The sequence below is a fragment of the Alligator mississippiensis genome, chromosome 1, assembly GCF_030867095.1.
Source record: "Alligator mississippiensis isolate rAllMis1 chromosome 1, rAllMis1, whole genome shotgun sequence".
In the NCBI taxonomy this organism is placed as follows: Eukaryota; Metazoa; Chordata; order Crocodylia; family Alligatoridae; genus Alligator; species Alligator mississippiensis.
Genome location: NC_081824.1, coordinates 187,149,039 through 187,162,797, shown reverse-complemented (window position 1 = coordinate 187,162,797; position 13,759 = coordinate 187,149,039). Strand labels below are relative to the sequence as shown.

The 13,759-nt window shown below is 43.5% G+C and overlaps 1 protein-coding gene across 1 annotated transcript in view; it reads right to left on the bottom strand.

The window, feature by feature from the left end:
* The window catches only part of USH2A (usherin), a 642,051-nt gene that overhangs the window by 154,432 nt on the left and 473,860 nt on the right, over nucleotides 1–13,759 (bottom strand). The window contains exons 48-49 of the mRNA XM_059717779.1: nucleotides 8,961–9,129; nucleotides 598–819 (exon numbers count right to left, since the gene is read on the bottom strand). Coding sequence (XP_059573762.1) covers nucleotides 598–819; nucleotides 8,961–9,129 — 391 coding nt within the window. The remainder of the gene's footprint in view (nucleotides 1–597; nucleotides 820–8,960; nucleotides 9,130–13,759) is intronic.

Below are 13,759 nucleotides of genomic sequence, written 5' to 3'. Positions count from 1 at the left end.
CTTGCTTTCTTTGACTCCTTGGATGGAGCAACAGGTACTCAGTTATTTCTGGGTCAAGTAAGGGCAGCTATTAGAGTGAGTATAGAGCAGTGGTTAGACACAAGGAACCCCTTGTTAGACCTAAGGCACCTCTCAGATAATCGCAGACTTTAGTTTTCACTCATTTTTTGACTACAGAAAAATAATAGAGTAATTCTCCTGTGGTAAAGAACTCAGAAAGATCACAATAGGTCAGAATGTCTTTGACACTATGGATGTTTGTTAGAAATTTCTGGGTTTATCTCATGAATCACGTGCATGTGTTTGTACACCCAACAGTGCTACTGGTGAGTTGCACTCCATTGCATCTTTAAAAGGATCTCATAGTACCCCAAGATGTCATGGCACCCTGGCTGACAATCATTGGTCTAGAGTGTGTAAATAGGGTGGGTGAACAGAAGGTTAAATCACCATTGTCATAGAAGGGGCTTATCCATCTATTTTAAACCTATGTGCTTCATTATAGAGGGCTTAAGTGTTTGGATAGGTGGAGAGCTTTCAATGCCCAGCTTCAGCTTTTCTATAAAGATACATTTTAATGGGAATTTAAGAACTTACCTGTGAGAGGCCTGTATACAGTTCCCACCTCCTCATCACCACAACAGATCAAGTCTTTGCTTACTACTTGTCCACCACAGCACTGCTGATTGAAACCATCATGAAGGGATCCACAACAACAGATCTGATTCCCTGATGTGGAGTAAGGAGTTCCCTGGCAGCAGGCATCACCAACTCCAACTGAAACCCGGTTTTGCTCTTCATTAGGGCAACATATTTCTCCTGTTAAAGGTACAATTAGTCACTGTGTGCCTGCAAGGCTACTGAAAGGGAGTTCTTCCACTGACTACCAGGGGTTCTGGACTGGGGTCAGAATAAGACATCTTCATATACAAACTATTTCACATAAAAACATAAGCTCTCTTTCTGTACTTAGTTTCTTAGTGTGTTCTAGCATTATAAATGCTTGGGGTAAGAATTAAATTAATATATGCAGTTATGAACTGATCTGGGTTATAGCCCTTTGAAAATGTGGCTCAGGAGATATTAATATGGAAGTGTAGCAAAATCTACATAGAAAAGTAATATAGTTTAAAAAAAAACCCTCATAGTTTAAAACATTTTTAATCTGTATTAACATTAGTTTAACTCTTGTAGTATAGACAGTGCCAGTCATGAAGAATTCCTATTATTGTGATTCTTTCCTTCTTCAGTGTGGATGTTAAACTTGTTAAAATTACCAAAATCCCTGAATGGTGAAATCTTTAACTGCTTTGTAGCACAACTGCAGACTCATAAACAGCAGAAGTACAAGTTTACTCTCCTGACTAAAACTGTTCTCAGAGCAACTATTTACATTGTTGACCAGTTGGAGGAGCCATTTGGTGATTCAGATCCAAAGAAAGTCAGACACTTAAGAGTGCACCTAACTTTAAACATCAGAGTAGGCCCCCTAAGTCTTTACATGATTTAAACCCCACTTCTGTCAGGAATAGTCTCAGAACTGCCAATTAAGAACATACATACAGGTGTAGCATTTAGAAAGACCTAACCAGGAGGTGCACTAACTTGGATCAAGAATGGGTTAACCTGATCTAGGAAGGTGTTAAACAGATCTAGTGAATGTCTGCACATGTTTGCAGTGGAGCCCCAGAGCTGTGCTATTCCCTCCTCCCCTCCCCTCCCCCTGCCCCCAAATCCTGACTGCTATTTTTAGCTCCCTAATCTCCCACCAAGACTAGGTAATCTCCATCGTGAACTCACCCACCCCACTACTAACCTACTAGCTCTCCCCAATCCCACCCACTCCTCTCTCCCCAACCCTGAGTTACTTACATTGGGTTCCCCATGTGGCTCCCAGGAGCTGCAAACACTCATACGTGCCACTTCCAGTCTACATTTAGGTGGCTTAAAGTAAGCTACATGAACATATGTGCAGCAAATGGCTGTACTCACTCTAATTCTGTTGATGATGGTGGGGTGTGATGGGGGCAATTTGGCACTAGAAATAGGAGGGAGATTGCTAATAATTCTATATACAATACCAAGCAGCTGTCAGATGGTAACACTATTCATTTACTACCAATCTGAGTTTGAGTTGATTATTTTCCTTTCCTCAAAATTCCTTGGAAGACAAAATATTAGCTGAGTGTGCTATCGTTATTCGTTTCACTCCACTTTGAGAATCTATCCACACAGCTTAGCTCTGGGATACATGTCTACACCTCCCTCTGGCTTCAGAGTTGCAAAAATGGAGACTCCTGCCTTCCTAATTTGTAATCTTCATGCCATTAGCACAATGTGTTTCAGTATATCTAGCACCATCAAGCTGGCCAAACAACATCTGGGAAATAAATATTCCTAGTGAGCACCCTGTATAAATATTTTTATCAAATGAAGTCAATAATAAACAAAAAGACTAGAACAAATCTTTAGAGTATAATTGTTTAGCTATGTAAGTCATATTTTCCTGCATTCCTGAGAATGTAATTTAGTTACTGCACAGAGAAAGGACTTAAAACAGAGACTGCAAGTTACATCAAATGGAAATAAAACTGATTTTTTTTTATTTTTTTTTTTAAGAAAAAGAACTATTAGACATAAGAAACAAAGGATCAGTAACCCTCTCATTAACCTCTCAAAATGGGATCCATTCCAAGCTAGGCTTGAAAATGTTCTGTCTCTGAAAACTACCATGCAGTCTTACCAGTTAATTGTTATCCTTATCAAAGAATGACCCACATTAACATTTAGCTTGGGGTTATTAGCATATTTATAAAAAAAGAAAAAAGTGACCAACATTGTTCATGTTGCTGCCCTTTGGAATAAGGGAGTGCATTTAGGAAAAGGATGTTTGCAAAGCATGGATAAATATCCATTACTACTTGCTTGTGGACTCCTGATTGAACAGGAACTCCTTGCAGATACAAGATGGTTTGTGTCAGTGTGCCTTTGTTTCCTGATATAAACAATATTAAGCTAGTTAACAGAGACCACTGGATGGGGATAGAGGTCACAGAATATAATCTTCCTATTTTAGTACATTGAGATTAATGAGGCCAGCAAAATACTTTTCTCCAGTTCTTCCATGTGATAGCATTTGTCTGATGACATCATGGACAGCGTTCGAATATTGTGATATATAAATTACTTTTCAAGGGATTGGAACTTGGAATGTGCTGAACATTTTGGCAGAAATTCAAGAACTTCTGAGCATAGAGAACACATGCCAACCCATGGGTAATGCACGCATTTTAGCTCCTGACCTGACAACTGCCAGCAAAGACAAGTGAGTACTGAATGCCCAACAAAAAATCATTTGAGGGCTCCCAGGCCTACATTATTTGAAAATGAATTAGTAAACTAAATAGGAAATATGTGCTTTAAAATGATACTTTCAGGGGGGAAAAAACAGTGTTTTACAAACTCAAATTTTGACTTAAGGAACTCATCAGATAAAAGGAGAAAAGCAGCCTATATTGTGATACAACATATATGCCTGGTTTATGTGCATGAAAATTGGGTTGCAATACAGATCTGGTACTGAAAAGCAATATTTCTACAAGGGTTACATGCTATTCTCAAGCTGCATTCCCCAGGTCTCAAGTCCTGTACTTCTGCCCAGACCTAAGATTAAAAGTGAGTGGAAGGACTGGGGGTACTTGTACATGTGACGGTCACTGTGACATACACATGATGAAAATGTAATTTGTATGACTTAATGGTGCCATGTGTTACATGTGCACCAGTTTTGAGAGTTTTAAATGACTTTGCATCATTGCAAACTAAACTATATCTGGATGTAGCTTAGTTTACAAAGTTGTAAAATGCAATGTTGCAGCTGTCAACTTGCCTCCCAGCCACAGAAGAGGTGGGCAGGCTCTGCAGAAAAAGTTTGGGCCCCGCACCACTTCTGCCTTCAGCAGGCACTTGACTCAAGGCAGAAGTGGCGAGGAGTACTATCCTTTTCTTTTTTTTTGATGGAGCCTGCCTGCCTCTCCCACAGCCGGGGGGTGAGCTGCCAGTTGACCAAGTGGCCCCTAAACTGCAGGAGGCCCTGGTCCTTCCCTCCATAGCAGCATCACCCTCCAGAGCCACCCAAGCAGGCTGATAGTGGGCCAGGGTCTGCCCTAGCTCAGAGGCAGCACCCAGCTAGAGCCAACTCTTCCCCAAGCCTGCTGGGTCTTCTAGTAGACCTGTGCAGTGTCCCCACCACTTTTCTGCCACCTGAAACTACCCGGGAATGGGCTGGCTTGCCCCTGGGGCAGTGTTGGGAAGCAGTAGGAGGGTGGCTGGGTGTGCTGTCAGCTGGAGAAGGTGGCAGGGATGGTGTGCAGGGTGCTGAAAGCCTGGGTGGGTTGAGGGAAGCTTGGGCTTGGCGGGCTTCCAGTGCCCTGCACACCATCTCTGCCACTTTCTCCAGCCACCAACATACTCAGCCACCCTCCTGCTGCTTCCCTGTGCTGCCCCAGGGGCAATCCAGCCCATTCCTGGGTGGTCCCAGGTGGCGGGAAGCTGGTGGGGACAGGGCATGGGGTGCTGGAAGCCCTGGCAGGCTCAGGGAAGAGTTGGATCTAGCTGAGTGCTGCCTCCAAGCTGGGGCATTCTCCAGCCCACTAGAAGCCTGCCCAGGTGGCCCCAGGGGGCTCCACCACCATGGAGGGAAGGACCAGTGCCCCCTGGAGCTCAGGGGCTGCTTGGCTCACTGGTAGCTTACACCCCTCCCCCCTGCCCACCACCACCACCACCACAGGAGAGGCAGGCAGGCAGGCTTTGGGAAAAAAAAAATGATTGGGCCCCTCGCCACTTTTGCCTCCAGCCAGGTGCTTGCTGAAGGTAGTGAGGGGCCTGAACCTTTTTTTTTTTTTGGTAGAGCCTGCCCGCAGCTAGGGGTGAGCTTCCAGTGGGCTGAGTGGCCCCTGAGCTGTGGGGGCCCCTGGTCCTCCTCTCCACAGCAGTGACACCCCTAGGGCCACCCGGACAGACAGCTAATAGGTTGGGGGCTGTCCCAGCTCAGAGCCAGCACCTGGCCTGATCCAACAGTTCCCCAAGCCTGCCCGCTAGAAGCCTGCCACGTGCTGCTCCCCAAGTGGGCTCAGGGAACAGTTGGATTGAGCCAGCTGCTGCCTCCAAGCTGGGGCAGCATCCGGCCACTAGCAGCGCACCCAGGTGGCCCCAGGGGATTCCACTACTGTGGAGGGAAGGACCAGGGCCCTCCATAGCTCAGGGGCTGCTCAGCCTGCCAGCAGCTCACTCCCCAGCTGTGGGCAGGCTCCATTTCCAAAATAAATAAATAAATAAATAAAAGGATCGGGCCCGTCACCATAACATGATGTAGTGTGACGGGAAACTTGAAATGGTGGGTTACAATTAAAAACCGACCATTTCAATTTAGGAGACACAAAATAAAATCTTGGAGGTTAAACGCCCGCTGTGTGTACAAGCGCCCTGTGTTGTCAATTTGTATAGCCTACATTATACCATTTCAGCCATGTATAGCCATTTCACCAGAAGTTCCAGCAGGGGCAGGCTCTGTTACAGGCTCTGTTTTCACTATAATTGTAAACTTCTAATCATTTACTTGGTATTCAGTTGATACTAATCAAGGTTTGCTTCAGCATACAACATGGGTAATGGAATGATTAGTAACTAGGCCCTGTACGCCATCCAGAGGGTTTGGCATAGTGTATCTGACTTTAGGAGCTTCTTCTCCGCTGGCTTCCCTCATCCCCTTCAGCTCACCCCTCAGTACTCTTGCCTGCCACATCTCAATGGACCAAACCGATAGGAAAGGCTGCCAATGGGTGAGGAGACCTTCAAGAGTTGGACCCTTGTCTGGGATGGGGTCCTGCTGGCCCTGTACCACTTTTACTCTAGCTGTGCCCTCTAGCTCAGAGCCCACTATCCAGGGCTGCAAGCTATTGGCTCAGCAGGGTGTGCCCTCAGGCTCAAGGACCCACTGCCCCAAGTCCTGCCACCACCTTTCAGTCCCTGACAGGCTTCACCTTTCTAGGATTGGAACTTATCCCCCAGTCTCTATCTTCTTTTTCTCAATTCTGTTTGAAACCTGGGAGGGCTTCCAAGCACCCCACTCAGTGGCCTCCATCTCTCCTACAGCCACAGACCAGGTCACCGGAAACAAAAATCACCTACACCATAGATGACTACTTGGCTCAAAATAAAAATGGCCCACCCAGGGTTAGCCTCATCCTGGCATGATGTTCTCCAATCCACAAGCAAAGATAGGGATTTCAGCAGAATTTATTTGGTTCCTGATGCAGAATCTCAGGTCTGTTTCACCCCAGCTGCCACTCTGAGTCCCTTCTTTCCAGCCCAGAGTTCAGTCCCTTTGCCTTTCTATACGGAGCGCCTTCCTCCTGTGGCTCCTACAGCCAGACTGTCTCTCAGGCTTGAGACTTGAAGTAATATAGGGTCCTCCAGTTCCCTGACTCTTCTGCTTCCATTCTTGGGCCATCAGGGACTGCCTGCACTTGGGCCCAGCACCCATCTTATTTTAGGCTCCTTTACCTGTTACTTAACTCCAGCAGCACAAGAAAACAAAGAAAAACAGGTACGCATGTAACAGGAAAACAAATAACATGAGGAAAATAGAGCAGGAGAGGAGTGTACAGCAAAAGAAAACAGGCAAAGAAACACCACCAAGGGGAAAGGATGAACTTGTGGACCACAAAGGGATATGGGGAGCGAAAGAAGGGTGGAGGGGGACTAGGAACCCCTAACTCCCTTTCTCCCCTCTAGTAACAGGGAAGAGGCCCTGTTACAGGCCCCTAACCCTTTGTTGGGCTTGCTGGCAGCTTAAAGATCACATGGCTCTTTTCTGGAATCAGACACTAATGATATGGATTGGCCCTTTCTATTATTTCTCTACAACAGGGCTAGGCCTTCCAAGATAGCTACTCCTTCTCACATGTCTATTTGGTGGGATATCCCAAAGTACAATGCCTCAAGTATGAATGGATGTTTCAACGATGCCATAGTTTCTAGCACTCCGTATGTGATCCTACCACCAGGTCCCACTGATATTATTGATGCAGGATCTAGGTCTCTATCCACAGCAGAGGTCCTAAAAAGCAACTGCCCAATTTTTCATAGGATGCACACATACACACATTTACAAACATAGCTATGTTGTGAAAAAGCTGCTGGGTAGACACAATTGTGACAAGTTTGTTCTGAGTGGTTCAGATGAATTTCCATGAGGTTCTTAACATTTTATAGAGCAATCTCACTTAAGTTTTCATTGAGAAGCAGGGGAAGGTAAGAAAGTTTCCTTTCTTGTGGGGTGGAACAATTTATATATAGTGGCTAACATTTTCCCAATGTGTTGCATGTATTTGTAGCTAAATAATGAAGCTGCCTAAACATAAATAAATACATCAATAAATTTAAAGGTAATATACAGCAGCCTAGATAGACAAAAGAAATATGGAATATTCTCGCTCTACCCTCTTATCATCTTTAACCCCTATATGACCCCCCAAAGTATATCTTATTTTGGGGGGAATATAGGCAAATTGAGAAAAATATATTTAATAATGTATTTAAAATATCTTAGATATTAAATGTATTTAATATTGGTATGGAAAACTGGAAGACTTCAATATGAAGCAGAATTATGATTTCCCTCATGAAAATTAGAAACAAAGATTTTTTTTTAAAGTACATAATATGCTACAAAAATTACCTGTAACATATTATACTTCCGAATCTTTATAAATACAGTAGAATTCTTTCATTCAATAGTAGACATTCCTTTTTAAGAGAAACATCATCTTAATAACAAGAGTCCTGTTCAGGAATCTAGAAAGACTACTGGGTTATTGAACAATCTGATCGGGTATGTGCAGGTGTTACATGTAGACCAACCTAACTAGAGTTAGGTTGATCTAAATGCCCATCTGTGTAGTCATTTGAAAAAGTTAGATTGAGCAAAAAATGGCAGGCCCAACCTAAACTAGTTCACCTGAGGAGGTGAACTAACTTAGATCAGGAAAATGTTAACCTGATCTAGTGAAGGTCTACACATGTTCAGACCACAGCCTGGAGATTGAGAAAGCTCAGCCATTCTCCGTAGCCCTGAGGCTGTGCTCTTCCTAACCCCTCCACCCTGACCAGGCTATTTTTGCCCTCCAACCCTCCACCTCTGAGGGACAACTGCACCCCCACCCCACCCCACCCCACCCCCAGACCCAACAGAGTTATTTCCCTGAATGACTTACACTGGGTTCCCAGCACGAATCCCAGCACCAGCAAATGTCTTCATATGCCACACCCAATTGATATGTGGCTTAAAGCAAGCTGTTTGATCATCAACCAGGTGTGGCAAACATCTGCACATACCCATAAAGAAGATGGGGTACTCTTGGAGTTAGGAGAGAATCTGGGCTCTGGCAAATCAGCTGTAGGATGCTTACTTACCATGCAGCATATATAGTTGGAATAGAAAAGGCAAACTAAGAACTAAACACAATCAGCAGTGAAACAACCCACGTCTCTCTGCATGTGCTCCATGTATGGAGGGATAATACAAAATTCACTTGGTCAAAAAGACCAAGGTGAATTTGCCTTTTGGCACTGCACTTAAGCTAAACTGCCCTCTCTATTAGGTATTCTTTGTCTTAAAATAGTTCTTTGGGAAACCCAATTAGGAGGATTTATAAATGAAACATTTCCTGCATTTCCTGTATAAGTCATAAGCACCCTGATTAAAAGTCGACATCAAGGCAGCTTTCCATTGCCCACCCCATGCTGGAACTCTTTGCATGCCTATAAATGATACCTTGCCATCTCTATAAAATACCTAATTATATTGATAGGTACTTATCTTCCTTGGTTTAAGAGACACACCAGCTACATTGTGCCATGTTATTCTTTCATATTACTTGAAAAGAGGCACCACTTACCTGCTAATACTCCGGTGTAATAGCCACCACAGCACTGATATTTTGGTTGCACAGCATGTATCTGACCACCACAGCAAACCCCTGATGAATTAAGAATAAATGGAGTGTACTTGTCCTCACAGCACTGAAAGCCAGGTTTATTGTTGTGCAGAATCCCATTACAACATGCCTAAAAGAAGTTTAAAAAAATAGAAAGGCAGTATCTGTTAAACAAAGCATAATGCTTTCTCTGACAAAACAATGTCTATGAAAAAATGTGTACAACAAATCCTAGTGTTAATACTAATATGACTGCAGACAGACAAAAGTGCAACATGGCTAAAAAAATACTGTGTCCTCCAGAATTATTAGACTGTACATCTGACAGAATGCTGCTATTTTGTGGCCTTCAACCATGCTGCACCTTAATAAAATACTCCATTAATATGAATTGTCTTTGCATGCCTTGTGGTATGTCTGCCTCAATATGTAGTTGATTCCAACATGTAGATATATTCCACCCTCACCCCTGTCTGTATCTTACTTCCCTGATTCAAATTTGTATTTTGATGTGGAGCTATCTGATCCAAAAACCTACGACTAAGGACTTCCCAGTATGAACTCTTGGGTTTCCTTTTCACATTAAAATAAGTGGAATTGTCTTATAACACATGATCACTTATTTGTGACTACAATTTTTCAGACAATGTGATCTTGAGGGATTACAATTTATATACTTTTTTCAAAATAAAATTTACATGGGAATGAATTTTGAAAAGGCCTTTTAACTGTGGACTTCTTTCTAGGTGCAGTCATGGAAATTATACACTTGAACAATCAAATAATTATTTGTATGCTTGCTCCAGTGCAGAGGGAGTGACATACTGTATACATAACAAATCATGTAGAACAGTCAGTAGAATCATTATAAAACATAACCTGAAAACCTACATTCAGTGCAGCTTATATTAGGTAGAACAGATCATTCTTATGGCTAGATGAAAAATGCAGTTGGCAGCCTGGCACGAGTATATAAGCACTGTAGTCTCTTTTCTCTGGGTACTGAGCTACTTCCAGCCTGGAGAATAACCACATTCTAACTCAGCTAACCAGAGCAGCAGAGAACAAACAAAAACATGTCTCTAAATAAACGAGACATGTCTATCTTTTGTCTATCTTCTTTACATTCATTATTGACTGGCAAAATAAAAGAAGGAAGAGAAGTGGGACCATTTACTGTCTAGATTAAGAATTGAAATATTTGAGGAACAATGCACAAAATGATATGGACCGATAAAAATAAAATCCTAGATATAAAATTGTTAAGAGCAGTGTGTATATACATATACATATTTACTGTAAAGAATCCACAACCTATACAACCTTCCTCTTAGCTGTAATAACGTTGTGCTATTACCTCCAATTCATGACACACTTCTATCTTTAATGTAAAAAAATAATAATTTTATTCTCAACAGTCAACGTTGCTGATCATAAGATTCTGCCAGGTTTGTGTGTGGGTGCAGAGTGCAGTAAAGATGCAGAAAAAAAAAAAAGCAAGGAACCACTGTTCCTCACATCTCATGGTCTGTACAAAGGTTAGAGACAGGGTAATGCTGGGATGGCTTCAGCCATTTTTCCTCAGTGTCACTAGGTGTGTATACAAGACACTTTACTGAGCAGTAGACTAATTTACTGTGTCATAAAGCATCGCTACATACCCATGCACAGGAGCTACCAAGCAGTAGATCAGGCTATTGCACAGTTTTCTACTATCTGTAAATACAGGTAGTAGATTTACTGCACAGTAGCTACTGCACAGTACTGCACAGTTAGCTACCTGACTGGAAGCAAATTTCTCCTGGTCAGCCTGGGCAGCAGCAGGCAGGGGAACAATCCCCTCCCCTGGGAGCTTCCTGCTGCCAGGGCCGGCTCCAATCACAGAGCTCAGTGGGGACAATATCTCCTTACCCCTGCAGCAGGCAGCTCCTGGTCTCAGCTCTGTGACTGCAGCCAGAGCTGGGACATTGCTCCCTACCCCTGGCAGCTGCCTGCTGCTGGGGCAGGCTCCACAATCAAAGCCACCGGGAGGGAACAATCTTCTAGCCCCCACTCCCATCTCAGAGATGGGGGTGGGATTTGCCTACTGTGGGGGCAGTGCATATAGTTCCAGGTTGGCTTTGCAATCAAAGTGGGGATTGAGCAGCAGGCAGCTGCCTGGGGCAGTGGTGCAGGGTAGGAGGCAGCTGCCCTGAAGGAGGGACAGCTCCCCTCACCCTCAGAGCCCAGGCCTGATACCAGTGCCCTCCTGCCAGCCTGGAGCTGGCATCTGAGGAGTCTAGAGCTCCCCCTGGCTGTCATATAGTAACAGAATAGAGCAGGAGTATCCCTGTCCTGAACTTCTCCTGTTGAGAGCAAATTTGCTCCTGATGGGTGCACATGTAGATGTGCACTCAAAGAAAGCTTACTATGCAGTATTATATGGCATAGTAAGCTTTCTGAGCATTAATTACACATGTAGACATACCCACTGTATGCTTGGAGGGGGCACTAGCCAAAGCACAAATAATAGAGAATGATTTCAACCCCCAAAACAATGTTGTAATAGGCACTTTCTGCCTCTCATTGCTTCTTTCAAACTCTAAACTAACCTCAACATAGAGCTGAGGTTTCAGAGCTGTGTCTAAATCACATAATCTAGCTTGTGGTTTTTACATTTACTAAGACTTAAAAAATATGCTGAAACATGCTTGAAAGTTTTAAAACCAAACTTTTTACAATTTATGACTGCTTTGTATATTTTATCATGACAATAACTTTAACTAAGTGCCAACTGAATTCTTGGTACAGTGTGCTGGACATGGACATACAGGGTTAAATCCCACTTTACCTTCATGAACCTAGGTGAACTTATGTAGCTGTATAATGGCAATTTTGACATTTATGCACCATTTAGACTATTTTCACCTCTGGCAGAAAAGGATCTCCCTGGGCGTGTCTACATGAGATGTTTACAGCGGAACTGCCTAATGAGGTCCACAGTAAACATCTCAGCATCTATATGTATGGCCCTATTAGGCCACACTAATAAACTCCACTGCAGGTTAGTACTTGTAAATAAAGGTACTATCCTGCAGCAGAATTTTTTAGTATGCAGCAATGAACATGCAGATGCTGACTGGCTGACTGGGGCATAAGGCTGCTTCAATCCGGGGGCTGCCTGATGACTAACTCCACACTGTAGCGCCCTTATGCCCCAGCCAGCCCCACTGCAGCATGTAGAGACTAGTTGGAGCAGCCCTGGGCTGGCAGATTGATCCCATAGGCCTTGTGCCAGCCAGGGCTGCTCCTACCCAGCTCAACGTGCTGCAGTTCCAGGTACATGTGCAAACATGGTACCCGGCAGCAATAAACTCTGGTGCAATATGCACTGGAGCTTATTGCTGCACATTAATAGCATGTGCAGATGCACCCCCTGTGTGCACATCTGCTGGAAGTCAAATGGAGGAGTAAGGTTGCAGGGGAACACCTCAGCTTCTAACCCAATAGCAGAGTGGCTAAGACATTTGCCAATTACTACCAAAAATGCCACTTTCAGGGAAAAATGGAACACCACACAGATTTTCATTGGCTTGAAAAGAGGCCCCATAAGAGTTGCCAGGACTAGGCTCAGGTGCCATTGGTGGGTAATGCCACCAGTGGGGAGGTGGTAGGTATACCCAGCATTCCTAAATTCTAACAGGTAAGCTAGGATGTTAAGAATCAGCTGGAAAAGAATGCCTAGAGTAGCACCAATTGGAAAACTCAAGCCACTAATCCAGGTAAATTTGACTGGTGGAGTTCTTGCTCCTGTGGATGTTTCTACATAGAATAACCCTGCACTAACTCTGACAACTATCCAGCATTCAGGCTGTGAGGTGGACAGGGCAGAGATCCAGAGGCATACCCGCTTTGGTCCTGAGTGAGCAGGTCTAACAACAGGGATGATTTTTTTAAGACGTCCCAGGTCAGGAAAAAGACACATAAGGCCAGAATGGTAAAGAAAGCCCTGGTACTAAACGTGACCTGGGGACCTGGGTGGCAGCATAAGGCAGTGTGTGTACAGAGGGCACAGGCAATTGAAATATAAAATGATATAGCAAATTTTGATGAAGAATGAGTGCTCAGCTTAAATGAAAACTACATCACAAATGTAGAGCAGCAAAGTGCTCTATCATAGCCAGGTAACTGAGAGGAAGTGAGGATCAGGAAATGCACAGTATTTCTTTATCCCCTTGAGGCATGGTGGGCCACAGGGTACTGCTAAAATAAACAGTCTCTGGGTCAAAGGCTCAAGGGATGACCTACCCACATGTGAGAATGTGCATGTACAAAATTACTTGAAAGAAAATTTTTAGTTCATTTTGGCCATTTTCCTGAAAATACAGGATTCTTCCTTCTAGAATTAGAGATAAAACCGAGCTCTTATTCTGCAGAATTTTGAGAAAGGTCTGATTCAGATCCTGACTTTGCTTTTAGGATCTGTCTCTAATATATGTAAGTACTTTGTCCTGTTTACTCCTGAATGAGTTTTCCATATTACTTCTTGGGAAAATTTGACTCAAAATGTTATAACTTGGTGGTTACAACCCAAAGTAGCAAAAGTGGCTTTTTCTCTTCCCAAATACTTTTCAAGGTCATACTTTATATCAACTATCACCCATAATTCTCTACCGGCATTCATTTAGTTTGTCATCTTGTGTTCAGACATTTAGCATCTTGATTTGAGCATCTTTGTTTTAGCATCTTTGAGTCCTTTTATATTATTTCTCTGTCCACCC